This window comes from Thalassophryne amazonica, chromosome 21 (assembly GCF_902500255.1).
Source record: "Thalassophryne amazonica chromosome 21, fThaAma1.1, whole genome shotgun sequence".
Taxonomy (NCBI): Eukaryota; Metazoa; Chordata; class Actinopteri; order Batrachoidiformes; family Batrachoididae; genus Thalassophryne; species Thalassophryne amazonica.
The window spans coordinates 4,532,999-4,558,509 of NC_047123.1; the positions used below are offsets into that span (position 1 = coordinate 4,532,999).

The 25,511-nt window shown below is 42.0% G+C and overlaps 2 protein-coding genes across 3 annotated transcripts in view; both read right to left on the minus strand.

Annotated features, from left to right (window-relative positions):
- LOC117503562 (solute carrier family 22 member 2-like) lies at positions 1-17,209 on the minus strand. Its single transcript, XM_034162822.1, has 11 exons — positions 16,746-17,209; positions 14,026-14,129; positions 9,071-9,225; positions 8,825-8,993; positions 6,110-6,224; positions 5,910-6,010; positions 4,767-4,981; positions 4,521-4,629; positions 1,623-1,735; positions 344-443; positions 1-254 (listed from the first exon to the last, which is right to left on the minus strand). The coding sequence occupies exons 1-11, from the start codon at positions 17,145-17,147 to the stop codon at positions 161-163; spliced, it is 1,677 nt and encodes a 558-aa protein (XP_034018713.1). The 5' UTR covers positions 17,148-17,209; the 3' UTR covers positions 1-160.
- Positions 17,210-18,084: 875 nt separating this feature from the next.
- The window catches only part of igf2r (insulin-like growth factor 2 receptor), an 81,286-nt gene continuing 73,859 nt past the window's right edge, over positions 18,085-25,511 (minus strand). For both annotated transcript variants that reach the window (XM_034162819.1, XM_034162820.1), the window contains exons 48-50: positions 25,427-25,496; positions 23,438-23,722; positions 18,085-23,356 (exon numbers count right to left, since the gene is read on the minus strand). In XM_034162819.1, the coding sequence (XP_034018710.1) occupies positions 23,198-23,356; positions 23,438-23,722; positions 25,427-25,496 (514 nt within the window). In that variant the 3' untranslated portion in view covers positions 18,085-23,197. The remainder of the gene's footprint in view (positions 23,357-23,437; positions 23,723-25,426; positions 25,497-25,511) is intronic.

A 25,511-nucleotide genomic window follows, 5' to 3' on the forward strand; every position in this document is an offset into this window, starting at 1 on the left:
GGGCATCATGTTTCTTCCTGTGGTTGCTAGCTTGTTAGATGGTCAACAGAAGAAATATTGGTCTTAGAGATGGTAGCAATCTGGCAAAGTTTAACACTTATATTTAGCATTTCTTTGGCCGATAACATCTGGATTATTTTGGTCACATGAGGAGTTAAACCTAAACGGCTGCTGGATCTTTGTTGGTTGTTACGTCGCTGTTGGCCAGCAGGTTGGCCAGCTGTTGGTTCTGCAGCATAGTTCTGTCCTTTGCTCTGAAAACACATAAAAAATACAACTAAAGTATTACCACTGAGAGGAATATGAGAATGTCTTTAACATATTCATAGGAGAAGATTCTCACCTGTTTGGGAACTCGATGTCATCAATGGTGTCCGGTAACGGGATGCCTTTGGTCTCAGGGAGCAACAACACCAAACCTCCGGCCAAGAAAGCCAACAATCCTGCACACAGCAGCAGGCAGAGTTGCCGTCTGTCACACGTCTGAGGGTCTCGCTCGCTGCCGTCTGTCTGAAACATCTGCACCTCAACAAACATCTTATTTTGTCCCTCCCACAGGATAAACTTTCCTACGAATTACCAGATTTCAAAGTGTGGACAGCATTGCTATTCACACCGTCATCGTTATGTTGGAAGATGACTGATATGTCTTTAGGACTTCTGGTGGTATTCAAACACCAGATTCTCTCATGAGACCAAGTCAGAGGAATCAGTCAAAGGGGACTCTCCTCTCCATTAGACTGACATGGTTGTTTTGACTGTGGAAATTAAAGATAAACTACCTCCTAGTTATAGGACGGATCATCTCTGTTCACTTAAATGGGCTTTTATTTTGGCAGATCATGGAGCCTCCCAGTAGTTCCTGGAAGTTAGCAGCAAGTTCTAGCAGCAGTAGAACCGACCTCAGTGTAGATTGTAAGTTATCAGCACACGATGTGCCTGTGAAGCACTTCTTAATCCTACATGAACCACATAACCACAATTCAGTCTGAACTTCTGTTAGCGCTGCTCTTCTTACTCTGTGGTTCTGGGCAGGACCACATGTGGGCACATTAAACACTTTTGGTCGTGATCAGTTTGCATCACACAGTTAGAATGACTGTGAAAAGCAAAGATTTTTCACGTTACCTATTCAGACACTGATGTTATGAGCTGCCATGTGCACCGTCAACATGAAGCTCAGCGTCTTGCTCAAGGACATTTAGGTAAACCATCAACCCCTCGGCTCATGGATATCAAACTGGTCCTACAGATGCCCAAACATCAAACCAAAAGAAGAAACCAGTCACTCCTGTGGACTTTCTCCAAGTGTCACTTCAATGAATAGAAAGCCAGCTGACAATAGTACCACAAGAGGGAGCCACAGAGCTTGTAAAACTGATATCTGTGACTTTATTACTATGAAGCCGTTGTTGTTAAGGTTACAAGTTAACAATTAAACAGGTGTTTAAAAGCAGCTTTTATCCCAAAATGGAGCAAATGAGGTTCAATGAAAAAACACAAAACACAACCGTCCACTTGATCTTCCAGAACTGCAAGAAACTGGCAACAAGTATTTAGACTGAGTGTCGGGGGGCGTGTCATTCTGGAGCGTTCTGTGGTCGGAATGACGGGAAACCCACCGAAGATGATGAGGGGCAGCTCGAGCCAGATGACGGCCAGCCTGTAGAGCAGAAACGGAGCCACAATGCCGCCGACGTCGCACAGAGTGGAGCACACCGACACACCCAGGTTCCTGCAAACGGAAAAACTACTGCGTGGTCTTTGGAAATTTAAAGGGATAATTCACACAGAATACGTACAATTACGCAGTACGTAGAGTTACACATACAGTAAATATACTGCAGAAATAATTTGATCTCATTTAATTCATTTTTATCTCCTTAACTGAAAGAATGGCAGGATTAGCCAAATTTGTTGTAGCTTCAATTTGCCCAAACTTTGCGGAAATTCAACATACAGTCAGGTCCATAAGTATTTGGACATCAGTTGTTACCTGTGTCAGACAGGTTGTGTTTGTTTGTTTGTCACCAGAATTACTCAAAAACATTTCAACCAGTTTTCTAGAAGCTTGAATTCTTTTTCTTTCTTTCTTTATAATTTGATGTCCTAAAACATTTAAACATGTTCAATAAAAGTTGCATAAAACTTTTTCAGCAGACTGTGTGATGATGTGTGTGTGGTTAAGATAGTGAAGTTAACAGTATATGTGTTTGCGCCTGTAGCTTAGCATGCTAAGCGACATGCTAAGCTAATATATATATAGGTATGTACGTGGGTGTGTATGTATATGTGTGTATGTATGTATGTGTACATATATATACATATGCACGTGTGTGTGTGTGTGTGTGTGTGTGTACGTGTACAGTGAGGAAAATAAGTATTTGAACACCCTGCGATTTTGCAAGTTCTCCCACTTAGAAATCATGGAGGGGTCTGAAATTTTCATCTTAGGTGCATGTCCACTGTGAGAGACATAATCTAAAAAAAAAAAAAAAAAAATCTGGAAATGTATGTTACTGCTGCAAATAAGTATTTAAACACCTGTGAAAATCAATGTTAATATTTGGTACAGTAGCCTTTGTTTGCATTTACAGAGGTCAAACGTTTCCTGTAGTTTTTTTACCAGGTTTTCACACACTGCAGCAGGGATTTTGGTCCACTCCTCCATACAGATCTTCTCCAAATCTTTCAGGTTTGGAGTTTCAGCTCCCTCCAAAGATTTTCTATTGAGTTCAGGTCTGGAGACTGGCCAGGCCACTCCAGGACCTTGAAATGCTTCTTACGGAGCCCCTCCTTAGTTGTCCTGGCTGTGTGTTTGGGGTCATTGTCATGCTGAAGACCCAGCCATGACCCATCTTCAATGCTCTTACTGAGGGAAGGAGGCTGTTTGCCAAAATCTCACAATACATGACTCCATCCATCCTCCCTTCAATACGGTGCAGTCGTCCTGTCCCCTTTGCAGAAGAGCATCCCCAGAGTATGATGTTTCCACCCCCATGCTTCACGGTTGGGATGGTTTTCTTGGGGTTGTTCTCATCCTCTAAACATGGTAAGTGGAGTTGATTCCAAAAAGCTCTATTCTGGTCTCATCTGACCACATGACCTTCTCCCATGTCTCCTCTGGATCATCCAGATGGTCACTGGTGAACTTCAAACGGCCCTGGACATGTGCTGGCTTGAGCAGGGGGACCTTGCTGCCCTGCAGGATTTTAAACCATGACAGCATCATGTGTTACTAATGTAATCTTTGTGACTGTGGTCCAAGCTCTCTTCAGGTCATTGACCAGGTCCTCCTGTGTAGTTCTGAGCTTTCTCAGAATCATCCTTACCCCACAAAGTGAGATCTTGCATGGAATCCCAGACCGAGGGAGATTGACAGTCATCTTGTGTTTCTTCCACTTTCTAATAAAAAATCATAACAGTTGTTGTCTTCTACCAAGCTGCTTGCCTGTTGTCCTGTAGTCCATCCCAGCCTTGTGCAGGTCTACAGTTTTGTCCCTGGTGTTCTTAGACAGCTCTTTGGTCTTGGCTATGGTGGACAGGTTGGAGTGTGATTGATTGAGTGTGTGAACAGGCGTCTTTTATACAGGTAACAAGTTCAAACAGTAAAGAAAAATTAACAGCTCTGTGAGAGACAGAATTCTTGCTGGCTGGTAGGTGTTCGAATACTTATTTGCAGCAGTAACATACAAATAAATTATTAAAAAAATCATACATTGTGATTTCCGGATTTTTTTTTTTTAGATTATGTCTCTCACAGTGGACATGCACCTAAGATGAAAATTTCAGACCCCTCCATGATTTCTAAGTGGGAGAACTTGCAAAACCGCGGGGTGTTCAAATACTTATTTTCCTCACTGTATATATACATCTTCTTCTTCTTTGTCTTTCGGCTGTTCCCGTTAGGGGTCGCCACAGCAGATCAATCGTTTCCATCTCACCCTGTCCTCTGTATCTTCCTCTGTCACACCAACCACCTGCATGTCCTCTCTCAGCACATCCATGAACCTCCTCTTTGGTCTCCCTCTTCTCCTCCTGCCTGGTGGCTTCATCCTCAGCATCCTTCTCCCTATATACCCTGGGTCCCTCCTCTGCACATGTCCAAACCATCTCAATCTCGCCTCTCTGACTTTGTCTCCAAACCGTCCCACCTGAGCTGTCCCTCTGATATGTTCATTCCTAATCTTGTCCATTCTTGTCACTCCCAAAGAGCATCACTCCCAAAGAGACTGTACATACATATTCTATTTCTACCTCATTTCTTATGTCTTGTACTGTTACTAGTATTATTATTATTGCTTATCCTTGCACACGGTGTTTGATGAACATTTTCCTCTACTTGCACCCATCTTGTGTGTTTTTTAAGAGCTGACGTAACATGTGAATTTCTCCTCTGTGAGATCAATAAAGTTTATCTTTATCTTAACAGGGAGCTAGCGGTCAGCTAACTGTAGCGGTTATGCTAATGGGTAAATGGCTAGAACTGCAGTAATACACATTCAGATGTGATATTTTACCTCACAAAGGTCGGGTAAAGTTCTGTGTTAACAAACACAACCATCTCAAAGGTCATGGTGATACAGAGCCGACCGATGCACGCCACCACCGTTTTGAACCAGAACATATCTGCGACAAAAAACATGATTTTTTTTTTTCTCATAACAAGTCTTAAAAAATCCATTTACAGCTTAGTATCACTTTTTCTTTATGCACCCTTCATTTGTCATTAGAGTGTAAAGCGTTAACCCCGCCCCCACACTCACTTTCAGGAATAAATGCGGTAATGAAACACGCGACTCCAGCTACGATGTTAGCAGTGGCGAAGGGAAGGCGGCGCCCGATTCTTTCGATGGTAAAGAGGATGAGCAGAGCCGCAGGAAACTCCACGATGCCAGAGATCAGGAAGTCAATGTAGACGTTTCCTCCCAGAATGCCGAGCCTCATGATCAAACCCTGGTAGACCACCGCGCTGGTGAACCTGGAGGAGACACACGGACAAGACTTTAAAAAAAAACAGACTGTATTTAAACTCTTTTCCAAAATCTGAGACAATAACTGATGATGGTAAAGAAGGCTGTCACAGACCACTCAAATTTACAAGACAGGAAAAAACATGGCTGAAAAATGGCTGCCATTCTGGTTTACTTAATTGCACAGAATCCCGCCACGTGGCCCAATTTGGGTGATCTTGGTGTCCAATGGTAGTTTTTGAAAATAAAGACGTAAGTCCAATATAGACCCATCAGATGGGTGCTTACCCCCGTATGTAATGGCAGGAGTCTACTAATAATAATTCTCAAATGGTTCATGTGATTGTTCACAACTGTAAGTTGCGTTTGTCAAGAGAAATTGCCGTCCTTCCACCTTCCATACAGCAAAACCTTCCATGTCCTAAAACTCAACAACTGTAAAACTTTCAAAATCAAATTTTTTATACATTAACTTGGGAGATCAAAGCTCTGTGTGGCAAAAAAAATCATGTATTTCTGACATATATAAATACCTCTTTTTTAAAACTGAATTTTGGGTTTCAAGTAGGAAATGTACCAGAAGCCCTGAAATGCTCACATCATCCACTAGATGGTGAAAAAGCCGCTAAATGTGCAGCAAAATTGCAAAAGTTTATTCATTTGAGAAATAAAATCAGCTTACAGTTGTGTCCCTGACTTCATGGGCAACTTCACTGCTTGATTGTTTATATATATATATATATATATATATATATATATATATATATATAAACCCTTAAATCAAAGCTGAAATTCGACCTTTTGAGAACATCTTGATGGTTTCATTTCACCTCCACTGCCATTGTGTATCGAGTCAAAACTACAAAATGTGTATCGCTGTCCAAATACTTATGGACTGGTGCATTTGTCGGTTGGCTCATCCATATTTAAACTCACCAGTTGTAGCTGAGGATCAACGTGTGCTTTCTCATTTTGGGAGTTCTGATCAGGTCCATGAAGGAGGCAGTCGTGGAGTCTGCATTATCATCCGTCAGCGTCTACAGAAAGAAAACACCGTTCTGCTAGAGCTGGACTGTGTTTGAACACTCGTCCCTGTATTTGAGAGTCACAGAGTGTTTTTCTCAGGCAGCAGGTACCTCGATGTTCTTGGTCAGAGTCATCTTGTTCTCTTTAGCCATTGCCTCTGTGATCTTTACAGCTGCAGCTTTTTTGTTCTGAGAGAGAAGCCACCTTGGAGATTCTGGGATGAACCTGGAGATTTAAAAAATAAATAAATAAATCCATGAGGTAATCATCCAATCCAGTATTTTGAGGTACTGTACTTGCAGTTGTGTGTTTCCATTTGATGTCTACTAAACTGTATTTAAGATCTTCAGTTGTCTATTTGGCAGCACAGAGGTGGAGCAGGTGAAGATAAAGAATGTGCAGGTTGGAGGAACCTGAGGACTGGCACTGGGAACCACTGACCTAAATCAATGCCTAGAAGTTTCTTCTGTTTGCTTAGAAGATCCTTTTGGGTACTGATGGAATGACTTTGTGCCAAATGGTTACAGAGGAAGCCTCAGATCAGATGTTCTATTTGCATTGTGAGGGAACATAAGGGGTGTGATCCTGTCAACACTGATGGAAACCAATAGGATCAAAATTCTCTTCTGGAAACTATTTAGGATTTTAGCCCATGTGGGTCAAAATACATGTGATGATGTGGCAACATCCTAAATAATGTGGGGGCAACGGGTGGATTCAGAGACTCAAACTTCAAATTTGATCAGAGTCTGTATCATGGAAATGAAGAAATGTGGTGGACCTACAAGTACGACTGATAGTATCGCCCCCGCTCGCAAAAGACATGAAGTTGAAGCAGATAGACAGCGATGGACACAGCTGGTAAACACAGGTGACCAGAGATCCCACTTGGAGAAATCAAAATCAGAAATCTAGACATATATCAAGGTTTTATTCCTGTGTTCCTCACTCACTCATTGTCAACAGCTTACTCCAATTAAGGGTCGTGGGGGGTGGAGCCTATCCCAGCAGTCACAGGGTGTGAGGCGGGTTCACCCTGGACAGGACGCCAGTCTGTCGCAGGGACACAGACAGACAAACATATTCACACCTACGGATAGTTTAAACTCCACACAGAAAGGCCACAGGTGGGAATCGACCTCACAACCTTCTTGCTGCAAGGCAACAGTGCTGACCACTAAGACACCGTGCTGCCACCGTGGCGATGAATTCTCGGTGTTCATTTTGACCTCTGGGTTGTTGACCTCTGTGCCTGCATGTCTGTGCACTTCCAGGTTGAATTCCTCTGTGTGTTTTAAACGCTCCACAAAACGCCTCCTCGTTGGCAGATTGGACCCGGCTCCGCCCTGCTCACCCGTGATTTTGGTTTATTGCCTGCTGGTTTTAGTGTTATTGATCTGCAGATATTGACTACTGGTTTCCATCTCTTCCACTGGGCTCAGTGGTGTGAACCCTCCTGGTTCTGAACTCCTTTTTGTATGTCGGACAGGCGTTCAGTTGAATCCCTTGAAAGACTTTTGCTGTAAACAGACTGTCACTGAACTCTGCCTGGATTACTTCACTGTCTCACCTCACACCACTGAACTGTGGACTGATTATTGCGTACTGGACCCGAGCCCGTACGTTGGCTGTCTCTCCTGTTTTCCACGTGCCGCTACTCTACCGACGTGTATATACTGTGAGATCATAAATAGGGTCCAAACAAACTGAAGTTGTTTGGACAAAGAGAGAGGAACTTTGACCAAATATGGCAAAAATGGTGTTAATTAATCCATTTGTATGTATTCAATCATAAAGTCCAACTTACCATCACAAAATAGTCACCCAAGGAATGTCTGCCCAAAACTGCTTAAAATTTCATTGAATAATTTTTGAGAAAATTGGCAGACAGTGATGTTTTTTTTTCCTTAAACACTTCTGGGGGGTCATGGGGGTCTCTGGAGTGATTCAAGGTCAATGAAAATCTTTTTGTAGGTTGATACAAAATGATTCAAGGAGTCTTTAAGCAGAGTTATAGAAAAAGTTCCAAAGTAGTTTTTCAGCAATAAACTGAGAAATGTGCAAAATGTCATTTTGACCTGGGGGGGGGGGGGGGGGGGGGGGGGGCTTGTTGGTAGCACCCCAAAGAATCTTTAAGCAAGATTAAAGAAAAAGTTATTGAACAGATTTTCTGCAATAAACCAAACATTGTAAAAATGGTATCTTTTGCCCGTCTTAGGGGCCTGGGGGGCCACAGGAGATCAATCAGCAAGTCCAACTTACAATGACCAGATAGTCCTCTAAAGACTGTCTGTGCCAAATTTCAGAAAAATTTGCTGAACATATTTTCAGAAAATGATCAGACAGCGCACCACGCGTCAGTCTTGATGGCATTAGTCTTCTGGACTTTGGTCCAAAGAATTAAATAACCTTCTTCTACCATCCTTCAGTGTGGTTCTTTGTATTGGGGTCTTTGTCAGAATCATTATGGCACTTTGTCACCATGGTCCAAGGCAAACTTGTAAACTTGCATATGGGAACACAGCTGCCTTGATGTTGTTTCTAACGTCTCAAAACTCAAAATTTGTCATGGAATTCGTAAAAAAAAAAAAAAAAAGTCTTTACCAGCAATAAAATTTCCCATGATTTTATGACATATCACAGAAATAACAGTTCGGTACCTTATGATAGCTAGTCGTCAACATGAAGCAAACCTGGTCAATATCGAAAATGGACAATGGTGACACATTTAAACTATTTTATGGGTTAAAAAAAAAAATCAGACAAGGCAGACTTTTCTAAACTCTCCAGGTTCATTTTGTGACTAAAGTGTAGCAGATCCTCACCAGTAGTAGGACAGGAAGCAGATGTAGGGGACGGTGATGACGACCTGCAGCCAGCGCCAGTTGGTGATGTAATAGGCGAGCAAAGGCAGGAAGAGGATTCCAACACTGAAGAACATCTGGTAAAAGACACCAACCGTGCGCCTGAACTCCACGCCGACGAGCTCCGTGACTGAAACACAAGACAGATTCACCTTACACTTAATGACACTTTAAGGAGATAAAAAGTGTCACGTTAAATGCTCTTACTCAACACGTATCCAACCACCCAGCCACCTTTCACACCAAACCCATACAGAGTTCTGAAGACCAACAGATACGGGTACTTTGGAGATACAGCCACTAGGATGCCCGTGATGCCATTCAACAGGTTGGCCATCAGAAAGCTCATCTTCCTGCCAAACCTGGAGACACAAACAAACACGATTCCCACCAACAGATCTTCTCCAAGAGCTGACAAGAAAGCAGATATAGTCTATGGGTCAGGTGGGTTGGTCACTACCACCCAGAGTGGCAAAACGTTTGATATATGTTTGGTTACCTATCTACAGCAGCTTGAAAACGTATTATAGTCTTCTCAGGGTGGCTGCTGAAGCCAGTTAGGGGCTAATGAAGGACTACATAAGTAACAAAATGTGAAAATGCTCCAAAGGGCAAAGAAGCTGTTTGGCAGAGGAGCGAAACAGCTTCTTTGGTTCGAGACCACCACCACACACCTGCAGTCACTGCCACCTCCTGGTTCTAGCACCTCACCTCTCCAAGAGCATGAGGTGAGGAAAAATCTAAGAGCAGTGAATCCCAGGAAAGCTGCTGGCCCTGACGGTATCCCAGGGACAGTGATTAAAGCATGTGCAGACCAACTGGCAGGGCTCCTCACCGAACTCTTCAACCTCTCCCTGACACATGCCACCGTTCCCACATGTCTGAAGGCCTCCACCATCATCCCCATCCCCCAAAAACCTGCCATAGACAGCCTGAGTGATTACAGTCTAGGCATGTGGAGATTAATCAATATGAATCGGTGTCTAGATACAAACGTGTGCTATGCGAGTGCATAGATTCATTCAGTGTGCATCGATTCAATTGATGGGCTGAATCGTGTTGCATCGCTCACTGCCTGCTTGCATCAATTTTTTCCGAAGCACATTGAATGCACCGCAGACGGTTCGCAACACCGGAGTGACTGTTATTTTTTTAGGGTGTTTATTGAGAAAATTATTATTTCTCTACCTTGACTGCAGACTGCAGCGGGTCTGCTTGAAGCTTGAAGCAACGAAGCAGCGTTTTGACCAGCTATTCGCTGGTTCTCTGCTTCACTGGTCTTCAGAAGTGGCAAATCCACCGGTGTGAGCAACATTCAATGCGCAAACTGAAGTTGTCCATCAGGTAAAGGAAATAATAATAGTAATCTCCTTCCTTAGTAATTTCCTTCCCACTGTCGACAAGTGCTTGCTCACAGGGGGTCGTTTTGACCGTTGGGGTTTTTCTGTAATTATTGTATGGCTTCTGCCTTACAATTTGTTCATGTAAATGGGGAGTCTTCTTCACGGACTAAGGTTAAATATGGAGTTCCACAAGGTTCTGTGCTAGGACCGATTTTATTCACTTTATACATGTTTCCCTTAGGCAGTATTATTAGAAAGCATTGCTTACATTTTCATTGTTACGCAGATGATACCCAGCTTTATCTATCCATGAAGACAGAGGACACACACCAATTAGTTAAACTGCAGGAATGTCTTTCAGACATAAAGACATGGATGACCTCTAATTTCCTGCTTTTAAATTCAGATAAAACTGAAGTTATTGTACTTGGCCCCACAAATCTTAGAAACATGGTGTCTAACCAGATCCTTACTCTGGATGGCATTACCCTGACCTCCAGTAATACTGTGAGAAATCTTGGAGTCATTTTTGATCAGGACTGCTTTTTTGCATTTGTGCAATATCTCTAAAATTAGAAAGGTCTTGTCTCAGAGTGATGCTGAAAAACTAATTCATGCATTTATTTCCTCTAGGCTGGACTATTGTAATTCATTATTATCAGGTTGTCCTAAAAGTTCCTTGAAAAGCCTTCAGTTAATTCAAAATGCTGCAGCTAGAGTACTGACGGGGACTAGAAGGAGAGAGCATATCTCACCCATATTGGCTTCTCTTCATTGGCTTCCTGTTAATTCCAGAATAGAATTTAAAATTCTTAAAATTCTTCTTCTTACTTATAAGGTTTTGAATAATCAGGTCCCATCTTATCTTAGGGACCTCATAGAACCATATCACCCCAATAGAGTGCTTCGCTCTCAGACTGCAGGCTTACTTGTAGTTCCTAGGGTTTGTAAGAGTAGAATGGGAGGCAGAGCCTTCAGCTTTCAGGCTCCTCTCCTCTGGAACCAGCTCCCAATTCGGATCAGGGAGACAGACACCCTCTCTACTTTGGGAGTTTTTCCTTCCCACTGTCGCCAAGTGCTTGCTCACAGGGGGTTGTCTTGACCGTTGGGGTTTTTCTGTAATTATTGTATGGCCTTGCCTTACAATATAAAGCGCCTTGGGGCAACTGTTTGTTGTGATTTGGCGCTATATAAATAAAATTGATTTGATTTGATAATAATAATATCCTCTGTTTTGTGCACTAAGTGCACAGCTCCAAAGAGCCGCGCAGATTTCGGTTGGAATTAATAACTTCAGAACGAATTAATAACTTCAGAGTGAAGTTCTGACTGTGCTGCAGTAATGGTCAAACAAGGTCAAAATCCACTGGATCGTATGACATATGTTACCCTGTAACCTGATAACTTAGCATAACAGATGGTGCAAGCTATCACTTTTTAGAACCCTATTAACCCCATTAAAATATGGGTGGTACGTTTTGTCACGCTTGGTGGTTGTGACACAACCACTGGTCCCACAGACATGTCAATAAGCTCATGTAGCTCTGTTCATAAACGGACCCACTTTCTCACTGGGAAAACTGGTCCAAACGTTGGCCTGGTACTGTACACCCACAGACTGTGTATTTGCAGTACACACTGCCTGCTGTGTCACATTCATCCTCACACATAGACTTTTATGTCATTGCTGACGACACTCAGCTTTAACTTCTTTTCCTACTAAATGACAACTGTCTCTGCTGCACAAACCTAGAACTCCAGATTTCCGATCGATCATATGAGGAAATTCAGACCAATTAAAATATGCAACTCTCCTGTACTCTAGCGCCACAGCGCCATCTGTCTGGCAGCTCTGGTCCCATTTTTTCTTCTGTTTACAACAATCGTTATATTAAGAACTTTAATCAGTGACGACTTTGTGAACAGTGTGAAGACCTGAAAGGAGTTTATACTCCATCACAATTGTAGTTGCCACGCAGTAGCTTGTAGCTCTGCAACGGCAAAAATATAGGTTCATGACATATATGGTTATGGACCTATAACATGGACATGTTATAGGTCCATAACCATAGACATAATCATAGACATAAACCATAATCATGGACATAAAAGCTGTAAAAATGTTGATCATTTTTACAGCTTTTATTTGTATGTTACCTTTGAAATATAACATAGTTTTCCTGTCAACAGTCAAAGGGGACAAAAAACAAATGCACACAGTAACAGTTTAACTGACTGGCTCACGTCGAGACCTCATTTGTTTGTCGTAGCACTTTGACATAACTTAGGATTTGGCACTATGAAATAAATTTAAATATAAACTGAATAAAGTTAACCATTTGTTTCCATCATTTGTCCTTCAAAGTGAGAAGTAAATATGTCACTTTTAAATGGTTTTGTTTATAAATTATTTGCAGATTGTTTTGTACTGGTTTTGCCATTTAATGATTTTCACTGAACACATTTTTGTCAGCGCTGTTTCTGTCATAGCAACAGTTTCTGCTTAAAGTTCATATTTGCTCTTTTTAAAATATTGATTACAATGTGTGAGCTAACGTTGCACTTTCATGATTTTTGATATGGTAAACTTTATTATCTTACACTGAAAAAAGAACCAACTTAAAAAGTTTTTTCAATGGGTAACAGCTGAATGAATTAAGTCGTTTGAACTTCAGGTAATAAGTTAGATCAACTCTAACTTACAACCTTAAGTTCAAACAAATTCATTCATTTAGATTTTACCAATTCAAACAATTAATTTAAGTTGGCTCAACAATTCTCTTTTTTTTTTCCAGCGTATTTTTGTTGTGTTTGGAAATATCATTTTGAAAATGCAGCTCATGCAAACAAAATCAGGCTTGAACAAACGGTTTGACGTCCCCTGAATAGAAATGAACCAATCATATCGCTGCAACATTCGTTAATTCAACCTCCTTCTTAGCCATTAAAGGTAAAACTTTGGAGAAGAATCAATCACAATCATAAACAAAAGCTCAAGAAATGGTAAAATAACAAACAGGTTGAAATTTTTAGGATAGAGACAGAAAAATGTGAAAAATCACACAAAACTCCAAGAAACATGTTTTAGATCATGAGAAACTCTTTGCTATAATTAGCTAGAGGTCTTCGATGTGAAGTCACAAGATAATATTCAGATTTTAACATTTTAGATCAAGATGTCGTGGACAGTGCTGTGAATTCTCATACTTATGCATCACCATCACTGACCAAAGCATTTTGGATAGGGTTGAGGATGTCTCAAATGGCATTCCATAAACTTCCTAAGCTATAATTTCATCTAGGTTTCCAACATTTCCAATACTTGAAACCTCTAGAAAATCACTGTAAACCATTTCTCGTGCCTTAATCTCTTAATCTCTCTCTGCCAGGATATACTATATATATATATATTTATATATGTCCTGGTAGTCAGTAGGTTAATACACACATTAGGCTCTTTAAAATACATTTTGAGCCTCACCAGAAGTAAAGATATGTAAATATGAGTTAAATGTCAGCCATTTTGGACGCCATTTTGGATTTCGAAAAATCTACAAGGGTGAATTTTTGAGGACTTTTAGTAGGAGAGTCTCCATGTTTTGCTGGACCCATGCCTTTAGTAGTAGTTGTTTTTCACATCAGTGTGTTGACGTATATCAAGTCATTGTTGTCGTCCAAAGATACATTTGTAGTTAAAGAGGGCAAATCAAATTTGGTAGAAGCATCATTTGTAAACATCCTGAATAAAATCTTGCTGCAGAGCTTTGAGTCTATAACTGAGAGACGTGAATTCTTCTCGCTGAGAAATTGTGATCTTACCTGTCAGCCAGGTAGCCAGTCGTGATTGTGCCAACCAGGAAGCCCACGTTGAGGGTGGCCTGGCACATATCCACCAACCAGCTGTCAGAACACACCAGGTCGAACTGGAACCGACACACAGCAGCAGGCACACACTTATCTTTATTCCCGAACATAAAAACTGTGACTGTGACAGACAACTGTGAAAGTTTCTAAGATGACAAATTAAAAAGTCAAAATCTGCCATTTTACTATTTTGGGAGACAGTTACTGTGGATAATCAAATCAACCCTTATGGAAGCAGCAACGACTACTGGAGCAGACGCTTTGTTCTCGGGATGTCGTGCATGAATGTGACGGAGCCACGCTGTCATTATTGAAGGAAAAAAGGACAAAAACCTGTTTATTGATTCTCACACTCACTCACTCATCTTCAACCGCTTTTCCAGGATCAGGTCGCGGGGGCAACATCTCCAGCAGGAGACCCCAAACTTCTCTTTCCCGGGAAACATTAAACACCTCCCTAGGGAGGCCCTCAGTGGCCATCCTCACCAGATGCCCGAACCACCTCAGTTGGCTCCTTTCAACATGAAGCAGCAGGACTAAAGAGCTGGTAGGTTGTTCGACAGCCATGATGGAACCCGTATTGTTCCTCCTCAATCAAAGGTTTGACTATCGGCCGAACCCTAGTGTGATGCCCCTGTAGTTGGCACAAACTCTCTGGTCCCCCTTTTTAAAATATGGGGACCACCCCCCAAGATTGCCACTCCTTAGGCACTGTCCCAGACCTCAACGCAATGTTGAAGACAGATCTCAATAAGCCTTGGGGCCTTGACACTGCGGAGTTGTTTAACAGTGACTCCCACCAGGGAAATTATTGATGATCCTCCATCAGCTTCCCTGACCACCAGCATCCACCACGGTGTTCCAGGGTTGCTGCCCCTTGAGGCACCTAAGACCTTCAGGCCACAGCTCCCTGCTGCAGCTTCAGCAGTGGAAGCTTAGAACATTGCCCATTCTGGTTCAATGCCCCCAACCTCCACAGGGATGCTAGAAAAGCTTCGCCAGAGGTGTGAGTTGAACATCTGTTGGACAGTGGGCTCCTCCAGACGTTCCCAGTTCACCCACATAATCCGTTTGGGCTTACCAGGTCTGTCCAAAGTCCTTCCTCACCCTCTGATCCAACTCACCACCAGATGGAGAGCAGTTTATAGCTCTGCCCGTCTCTTCAGCCAAGTGTCCAGAACATGCGTCCTCAGATCAGATGATACGATCACAAAATCGATCATCAACCTTTGGTCTAGGGTGCTCTGGTACCATGTACACTTGAGAGCATCCTCATGTTCAAACATGGTGTTTGTTATGGACAAGTCCAACAACAAGCGACTGCTTGGGTTTAGATTGGGGAGGCCGTTCCTCCGAGTCACGCCTCTCCAGGTGTCTCTGTCAGTGCCTATGTGTGCGTTGACGTCCCCCAGCAGAACAATGGAGTCCCCCACCAGAGTCCCATACAGGACTCCATTCAGGGACTCCAAGAAGGTCCAACAGTCCAAACTACTGTTCGGTGTATATGCAGAAACAGCTGTCAGAGTCCCCCCCGAGCTAGCTTCTGCCACCTGGGTCTGGTCCATTGAGGCCCTCGACTTCCACTACCATCCATGGGACAGTGCACCTGACCCCAGCGGTTCCCTCTGCGGATGGTGAGCCCACAATTTGGTCCACGTTGCTGCTTCAAGTTGAGTCTGGCTGGGATTTATGACAAGCCCGGCCACCTCACTGACGGCTCTCGTCCAGGCCTGGCTCCAGACAGAGGCCCCGGGCTTCCTCCGGGCCAGGTCACGTTCCCTCTGCCTTGTACTCTGTGTGGGTTAGCGTTGAGAATCCGTCTTTCTCATCAGTTCCAGCGAGTTATTGAGCTGACACGAGAGAGTAACGCAAGTAATGGGTGCAGTTCTTGTTCTAGAGCTGGAATTAAGTGAGAAGTCATTTATTTATTGTGAGACACGCCTGCTCACACCAAGAAAACACTTTTTCCCCACACAAAAAGCAAGTGTTTTCTAACCCAACACCCGTCATGTGACTTTTTCCAGTTGCTGGATTGTTTTAAGATTTTTTTTTTTTTATATTTACATTTCTGCCATTGTTCCCAGTCATAGAAAGTCCAGTAAAAGGTGTTAAATGTTTAATGTTGCAGGTATGTGTCCACAGATCATATAGATCCCACAACTGCATGTTAGTGAGTGTTGCCAGACACAGCTGGTTTCCAGCCAAAAAGCTGTTCAAAAACCAACACAATACACACAAAACCACCCTTTTTTTTTTCCTGACACTATTTAACTGTCCTGCTTGCTGAGACTCGTGTATCATAGAAAACAATGCAGACAAAGCTAATTAAATTCAAAAACACCCAATCTGGCAACACACACAATTTCTGCTTGGCAGTCATGACTCTTGGCGAGCAGAGCGTCGAATTGTTAGGAGGCGAGTACTGATGCTGCATCATAATGTGAATGTCTCGTTTAGGAAACAAGAAGAAAGTCGTCAGCAGCAGCTGTTTGCCTTCAGTTTTTTTTTTTTTTTTTTTTAGGTGGGGGGGGGGGGGGTCAACATTTGGTGTAAAGATGTGAATTAATTTTCAGAGAATTTTTCAGATTTTTAAAGCGAGGAAATGTTTGTTATCATCATGTGATCATGTCTGTGCTGCAATGTGCCAAACTGGGCCGATGACCTTCTGACCTTACCTCGGTAACGAAGGACTGCCGTCCCTCGTAGTCGTACTCCCAGCCGTGGCTGCAGGATGTTGTGGGTGTGTTGCTGAGGTTGAGTCCCTGAGGGTCACAGCTGAGGTTGGAGGCGGTCCAGTCCACCTCGTACCGCTCACAGCTCCTGTGCAGCAGCTCTCTGGAGACGTTGACCTGAGGCACCGTCAGGCTGCGCCATTCGGCCACGCTCCAGCCGCATTCCTCCCTCTGCTTCACCACCTCAGGATCCCGACACCAGTGATCCGGGGTGAAACCCTGGAACACGATGCCGACGTACACACCGGCAAAGGGCATGGACACCAGACACAGCAGGGCAAAGATTCTCTTCTGGCAGCGGCCAAACTTCCCGGCCTCTTCCAAGATGTCATCAAACGTGGTCATGGTTCTACTTTGTGACTGTTGAGTGAGATGGAGACGTGAACTTTAGATGATTTTAACCACAGCGCCAGATGGCCCAGCAGGGTGCACGCTGAGCCTGGGGGGCATCCTCTGGGATTTTAAGGAGGCTGGCAGATCAAAGGTCAACAACATATGTCGGCGCTCTGCCATCAGAACAGTGAAGCATTAAAACACGTTTGTCATCTTTTTCCCAGAAGTCAGACGGAGAACGAACAAAGTCAGTGTCTTATTAAGACAAACACGCAGCACCGCGCAGAAGTTTTAAGCACATGCAGTTTTTCTACACAGTACTGTACATGCACATGCAGTTTTTCTACACAGTACTGTACGTGCACATGCAGTTTTTCTACACAGTACTGTACGTGCACATGAAGTTTTTCTACACAGTACTGTACGTGCACATGAAGTTTTTCCTACAGGGTACTGTAAGTGCACGTGCAGGTTTTCTACAGTACTGTACGTGCACATGAAGTCTTTGCACAACACTATACATGACCTTGCTGAAAAACCTGCTTGATTTTGTGTCATGTGCAGGCTCACGTGCACAGTCTGACAGTCTGTCCTGCTGCTGCTCAGTCAGGATCAAACATGTGGCAAGTGGAATTTCTCTCCAGGAGAAACCAGTCAGCCGGAGAAAATGAAGTTACAGCTGCAGTGTGTGTGTGTGTGTGTGTGTTTCAATGCTTAAAATTAAAAATTAAAAAATGAAAATGAGCGTTACTTTTCAGAAAATTAGATCTAAAGTGAATAAAGTTACTGCTGCATTTTTTTTATATGCAAACTATTAAGAAACATAAAGAGTTTGACTCTGAACAGTAAATCTGCTTGGATGACCCAAGACAGTTCTGTAATGTGGTGGATGCGGTGCCACGGCCACCTGCTCCTGGACCAGACGACGTCTAATTAAACCACAGCAGTGACAAACAGCAGATCTCTCATTTATTCAAATAATGCAATATCATTTTTCACATCTCTGGTGTTTTTAAATAGGAAAACAAGCAAAAAGCTGAAAAACAGGCAACTTCAATGACACCAACTTAAAACATTATGATTTGTCCCCCCACATCATCACCCAAAACATCTTGTGTCTTTCTGGTCAGAATACAACAATGTAATGTTCACTCAGCGGCGCGACATCACACCAGCAGCACAGACGGAAAACAAACCTCGTTCATACATTAAAGAGGCGGATCAGTACCATGAAGACGAGATTCAAAACAGCAGAAACAATCGCGACGCAGTGATGGACTTCACACGTTAAACCAGCTGCTTTCTGGTTCCAAAGGCCACCTCAGACAGAAACTTCACAATCAGGACTTCATGCTCTCAGACAATACTTCCACCTCATGCTCAAATAAGAACATTTAATGATCCTTTAAAAGTTTTCAACCCCGTGATGTTTATTTGGATTTGGCACCGATGCTAAATGCTCAATAAAGTAGCCAAGTTGACTTCATATGTTAAAAACACTTTGGATGATGAATAAATGACAAAAAAAAAACAACTATATTTTTAAGGAACTGATATAGCGAGTCAAGTCTGGAAGGATGTACTGGTGCCGCACCTCCACCGCATCCACACAACCATCAAACCGCCCCAATTGGTTTGCTATGAAATATAGTATCAGCTGATTTTAGCCTTTCATGAACATATCAGTATCAATATGTTCGAAAACGTCTATATTTCACTGAACAAATAATGCAGAAAAACACTTTGGCTGTTGGAAATGGTCTCATTTCATACTTTGTCCAGCACAGGATGCTTTGACATCATTGTCAAGCATGGCTGGGACCCTATCACCTCTTGGTCACATTAACTACAAGAGACAGAGCCAAAGCAACCAGCTGTCCTTCATTTTCCCATCAAAGTTTGGATTTTACAGTAACAAGAGACAAGTGATTGTTATGTCACCACTTACAGTGCCAGTCAGACATATGGACACACTGTCCCAATCAACTGAATGGGACAGTGCGTCCAAACGTTTGACTGGTAGAGTAGATGGAGCCAAATAGACGAGACGTCTATTTTATCCAAATGCTGAGCGATGCACCATGTCGACTGGCAATCCAAGTGAAGATAGTGTGATGTTGGTTGGTTATAAGTATAGTCATTTAAAATAAAGTTCATGTTTAAACTGTAAAACATCAAACCCCAGTAACATTTATTTGTTATAAAGGTTTGATAATAAAATTTTAAGAATCACTGCCATTTTTAAGATTATATATATATATATATATATATATATATATATATATATATATAAAAATTCACTTTAATATCTGTATTGGTAATTCATATCATTTGGGCTCTAATTTTAAACAATCTGTATGCAAGTTTTCAATCATGAAACACTTTCTTGTAAAAGTGTAAAAACTGCCACTGAGACGTCCGATATGATTCTCTTCAAGCTATGAAAACGAGGCTGTAGCGACTCTATGTCCAAATGACTAAATCTGTTGTTATGATCGATAATTATGACGAGTTTTAACCTGATCCATATAAAATACAGATGTGTCCACTTGGAAATTCCAGTTTAAACATTACTGTCCCGAGTTGTACAAATGTCTTAGAAAAGCTCTTGAGAAAGTGTGTACAAAACTTTAGAAATACCCTGAACCTTTTTGACTGATAATAGATTTTAGCCATGAATATTGTACGAACAGTTTGATAAACAGGGTTTATATTTAATCTACTGGAGTCCACTTTGCACTGGAATCAGTGGAAATTAAAATTGTAAACACTCTATACTATGCCCAATATTTGTTCTGGGAATTCAATAATAATTTTTTTTAAAGCATAAATTTGAGTACATACAGATACAAACATCTTATTGAAAACCACATCAAACTCATATTTTCCTCAAATCCATGTTACCATCAAGTGCTCAATTCAGTTGAACACTTTGGCTTAATTTTTTAGATTAAGTCCGTCCTTAAATAAAGTCAAAGGTTCCCCACTTAATCCTGAAAAAAGAATGTCATTCAGGTTTCAAAATGAATTCCATCATTCTCAAGAATTTTTCAATTCAAACCTCAACGTGGTGTATGTAAACCTTTGACTGACTGAAAATGTGAAATGTACTTTGTAAATATTTTTAAATAACTTTATATAGAAATCATGTAGACATTTTAATTGATGTAATTTTGTTGGGCAACATGATCTTCAATTGAGGAAACGTGAGTTTAAATGTAAACCTGGACAGGTACAAATCTAGAAATACCCACCAAAGGTGGAACTGAACACGACACAGTGGTTCCATCTGTGACTTAGGTGGCTTGGACTGAAAATGTTGCGTTTTCTAGAACAGAAGTCAACAGTTAAGAATCAGTTGTTCAACCTTTGGAACCAGCGATTATTTGAAGGTTAATTACAGAACTATTCACTTTGTTACAAACTCCACTTTTACCCATAACTGATATCCATAGGATGGGTCTGGATGAGGGGGTTGAGCATTTAAACTCTACTCCTTAACAGTGTGATATAATATTGGGAATGCCAGTGAGCGCCAGCGGTCTTGTCTGAAAGTATAAACACAACAAACAGCGGTTTCAAAGAGAAGAAATTCGTAAGAGGAACAGGACCCAAATAACCAGAAGATACAAATCAATTACAAATCTGACGACAGATTGAAATATTCTGTAACCCCGCAGACAGTTTAATGTTGAAAGAAACGTTTAAGAAAAGTCTAGACGGTCATTTGAAAAGCAGTTATTTTGTCTGTTTTCAAATGATGGTCCAGACATCTGCCATCTTGAGGAACCTTCATCAACAAATGTAAAAATTAACCAGCAACACAAAGCAACACATCCCGCTCACACGTTAAGTCGGTGTTTGGCTTTATAGTAGAAGTGATAAAGAAGTCTGAAACGTGTTTCTATAATGAAGGACTGGTGTTTTAGAGATGGTACATGGTCAGTCACTTCATTAGTACAGAGTGTACTGACTCCTCTTTTCAAAGGGATCCTCCCTCAAACCCCAAAATACACTAAGAACTGGTTTCAATCAGACGAGGCGTTCTTTAGTTACTGTGCAGAAAAAAAATGTACAGGCGGGGCAGAATAAAAACCGCCCACGCCTCCATTGGCATCGTTTATGCTAACACTCGATCGTCTGCGATCTTTTGACACTTTATAAACAACTTGAACACTAAAATTTTATAGTTTTTCTACATTAAAAATCTTCTGTTTGACACTTTCTTAAATACTGGGCCTGTAAGAAAAAGTTCTCCGACTTCAATAAATTACTGTCGGAGTAGAAATATGGTTTCAAAAGGGGGCGGAGTTCAAAAGCAACTCATCGTAAACAGGGATGGGAATTGCTCTGGATGCCATTATTGATTTTGCTTATTAGTTGGATTCGTTGACGTGGCATCACAGCGTCTGAGTTTTTTCCACGAGGAACGGTCAGAAAAATACATACGAGGTCTATGATGGATTGAAAAACTGGTTTTTGATTCCCATCCCTAACCGTAAACCCGACACAATCATTTCCGATCTGATTCCAGCGGACGCTCTCTGTTCTCCAGCGTCCATTTGCAGTAATGGCCATTTTGTTCACGATGCAGAACAAAGACACAAAGTCAGCAGCGCGCAAAACCTTCAGAGAAGCATGAACACCAAGCTTTAGCAAGTTACTGGTGACGACAACGACAAACAAGATCTCCAGATTATAGTCTATGTACATGGATCAAAACGAGGCCACATTCACTGCCGCCATTCCTGAACACCAGGAAGTCAACCAGCTTCCTCCTCAAGCGGAAAGAAAGATCCAGTGAAAAACACGGCGGACTAACGAGTGCCTTCAATCCTTTTAGAAATGACACAACCCAACATAATCCTGAAACCCAGCCGAGTCTGAAACCGAACAGTGTCAAGGAGCCAAAACGTGTTCAAATAAAAACTAACAAAGCAGACAAACTCTTTCCGTTAAATGCAACAATATCCCGAAACTCGTCCTGGTGAGTGTCATCAAGAAACGAGCCGATGTAGCGAGAAAAAGTTGTTTTCTGAAACTAATTTTCAGCGTCACTTCTTCTAAAACGCACAATCAAAATCAAACGCAACAACAAGCAAGTGAAATTAAAATGTAAAAAAGCTTCACGTTTCATTCATTTATTTCAAAATGGCTGAAATTTACCCTTTCAGAATTCACAAGACAAAAACTGGACACCAATTCTTCTACAATGCTCAAACTGCTTTCTATAAATCTGCAGGTGCAGAGTACCGTATTTTTCAGCGTACAAGTCAGTTTTTGTTTTGTTTTTTACTAGTTTTTGGCGTCCTGTGACTGATACTCCACTGCGACTTATATAATGAGAAAAAATATACATATCACTTATTTGTTATTATCATTATTATGAATAATAATAGTAATAACTCTCCCAACAAAATTAACTCCAGTAACAAAAAAATAAATGGCAAAAATAAAAAATAAACTACAACAAAGCAGAAAAATTCCAAATCAAATAACCGATAACAGAGAAGAAAAACGTGCGACTTACGCCGTAAAATCTGGTCATTTATTTCATCTGCTCATCTCTGATCCAGGTTATAGACGGAGCCGACACCTGCCAATAACGCAACTAATGCAGCACATACTGAACCGGGCTATGACTATGTGCTGGGGTGTCTTGCAGAAGAGCTGCAGAGAACAGGATTATCTGAAGGACGTTTGCTCTCGACCCTCTAAACCGAAACAAACACAAATCCAGAGGAGTGCTGCTTTAAATAACAAACATTTAAAAATCCCGGCTGAGAATTAACTCAGGACAAAAGAAGACGAGGAGGACTTGGCCCAACAAACACTTTAAATTGTCACCGATCAATAAATAAACTGCGACCGAGCCGACAGCTAGAGTTTGAGAACAGTCTGCAGAGTGGAGAGAGTCTGAGAAGGTGCAGTCCAAAAAAAAAAAAAAAAAAAATCCAAAAACCATGGACGGTTTTCTGCTTTCGTCATTTCATTCTCGATACAGACATTCAGAGAGACAATAGTCCAAACAAGATGGAAGGAATGGAAAACAGGAAGTGAGGTCACCCCCTGAGGAGGTCCTCGTCACTGTCATCCTCGTCCCGTTTCCCACCCGCTGCCTGGTTGCTCGTGTGGTTACGTCCCGGTGGGCCCAGTTTGCCGCTCTTCCTCTGTTTGTCCAACTCGTCCAGGAGGCCGACCAGGTCCTCGTCGCTCTCCTCCTAAAAAAAACAAACAAACAAACCTGGACGTTAGAGCTGTGGACGGGGAACACGCAGGTCTGAATGGCAGATGAGACTGACCTGGAGGAAAGCGCTGCTGTGGGCCGGCGCCGCGGGCCTGGAGAGACGAGACGGTTTGACCACGCGGACTCCCGGGACGCTCAGCACCTCGTCCTCGCTGTCCTCTTCCTGCTCATCCAGCGAGAAGGAGCGCAGGCCGTCGGTGTTCACCGGCTTGGTGGTGATGTGCCCGTTACCGTGGTTACTCTGGCCCCGATGAGAGGAAGGCAGAGAGGATGTGAGGGGAGCTTCAAGCTCCTCCATCAGCCACTCCATCTCCTCCTCGCCCTCCTCGTTCATGCTCACCTGGAAATGAACAGACGTTGAATCAACATCCGACCAGAGAAGGAGCCGCACACCAGTGCTGTGCACCACAACCGACGTGCAAACATTCGCAGCACATCAACGCTAAACGGAAAACCGGAATGTTCATCAAAGGAAGTGGTGAGGAATCATTTTCCCCTCAGCAAGTCACGATTTGTTCCGTAACCTTTTAAATGTAACAGTCGCACAAATGTGACGCAAAAATTTCAACGAATTGATAAATGCTTTTCCCAAATTGTTGACATTTATAAAATACGTCGCTATGAGAACACAGCCACGACAAACAGCCTGCTCACTTTGGGGAAAACAGCGACAGTCCGAACACCACCTGGACAAACCCTCATAAACTTACCACTGACAAGTGACACTTTTCTGCAGAAGGAGTTTACAAAGTACAGCTCAGTGAGTTTGACCTTTGACCACAAAATCAATAGACATCTAGGTGACAGTCAGGCAAATAAAATATGTTGACAACGTACGTCCAGCAAAGGTTATTTTATGAACAGCGAGCTGCTGTTCATAAAATAACATAAAATACATTTCATCACACGTTATAATCCATCGTACTGTAATCAGACTAAATCAGGTTGGTGGCGCTATTTTGTCATTTTTGTTTTCAGTGGAGCGCTGATTCCTCTTTCATCTATGTGCACGCTCTTTTTCTCTGGCACTTTTTCTCTGACACCAGAACAAATGTACAAAGTGCATCTGAGCCCGAGAACAAAGTTTTCTAATCAGACAAATCAGGAAAATGCAGCTCAGGCTGCGGGCAGAACAGTCTCACTGTCTCCCCGTGACATCCATCACCGGAGTTTAACAGGAGACTGGCAGAGGATTTGACTGACAGGCTGGTGGTCTGATCAGCTTTTGTTTAGTCATGGCAACAGGCCACAGCTGCAGCCGACGCGTGCGTAAAATATGTGTCACATGATGTTTGCCGTGTTTTTTTGTAGAAAACAAATTCGCACAAAATGTTATGTTGTTTTGTGTGTAGCAAACACAAATTTGTGCACAATTTTATGTTTTTGTTGGGGTTTTTGTAAAGAAAACAATTTTGTGCACAAATTTATGTTTTTGTTTGTTTTTTTGTGTAGAAAATACAAATTTGCGCACAATTTTATTTGGGGGTGGGGGGCTGTGGAGTGCAGGGTGCAACAATCACCTGTCTATGTACATAAACACAAACACTGTGCCTATTTTGTGCCAAACATGCAACAATGATGCTGCCAAATGGCAGAATTTATTTGATCCAGTTTGTTCACTATTTCCAATTTTGTCTGCAGTTAAAGTTTATGTATTTATCAATAATCATCCTCATAATAATAATAATATCAATAATCCAAGGATCCGGGTTGTCGTGTTCATGAAAAACATTTTTAAAAATGTGTAACTTTAAAATCTGTTAAAATCTGTAAAAATTTGTAAATTAATGTGCTGCTTTATCATCGCTGTTGAACCTGAACCCAAACTCATTTTCTTGAAATTATAAAAAGGCTTTCTGTCAGCTGCTAGAAACTCTGATTCTGTGAAGTTCAGGCTTTGGATCAAAGGATACAGAGGCGCTACAGCTAACTGTCACATCAGATCAGATGCGCTACCATGAAAATGCAAAATTTACAAAAACCATGTACTTTGCATAAAATGTGGTCAGAGTCAAACTTTGCCTGCAAAATTATTCCCTCATACCTTAGAATATTTATAGGAGACCTGGTGTCCTCTCTTGCAGCATCCAGCCACTTTCTGGATCACCTGCTCCCTGGATGGAGAACAA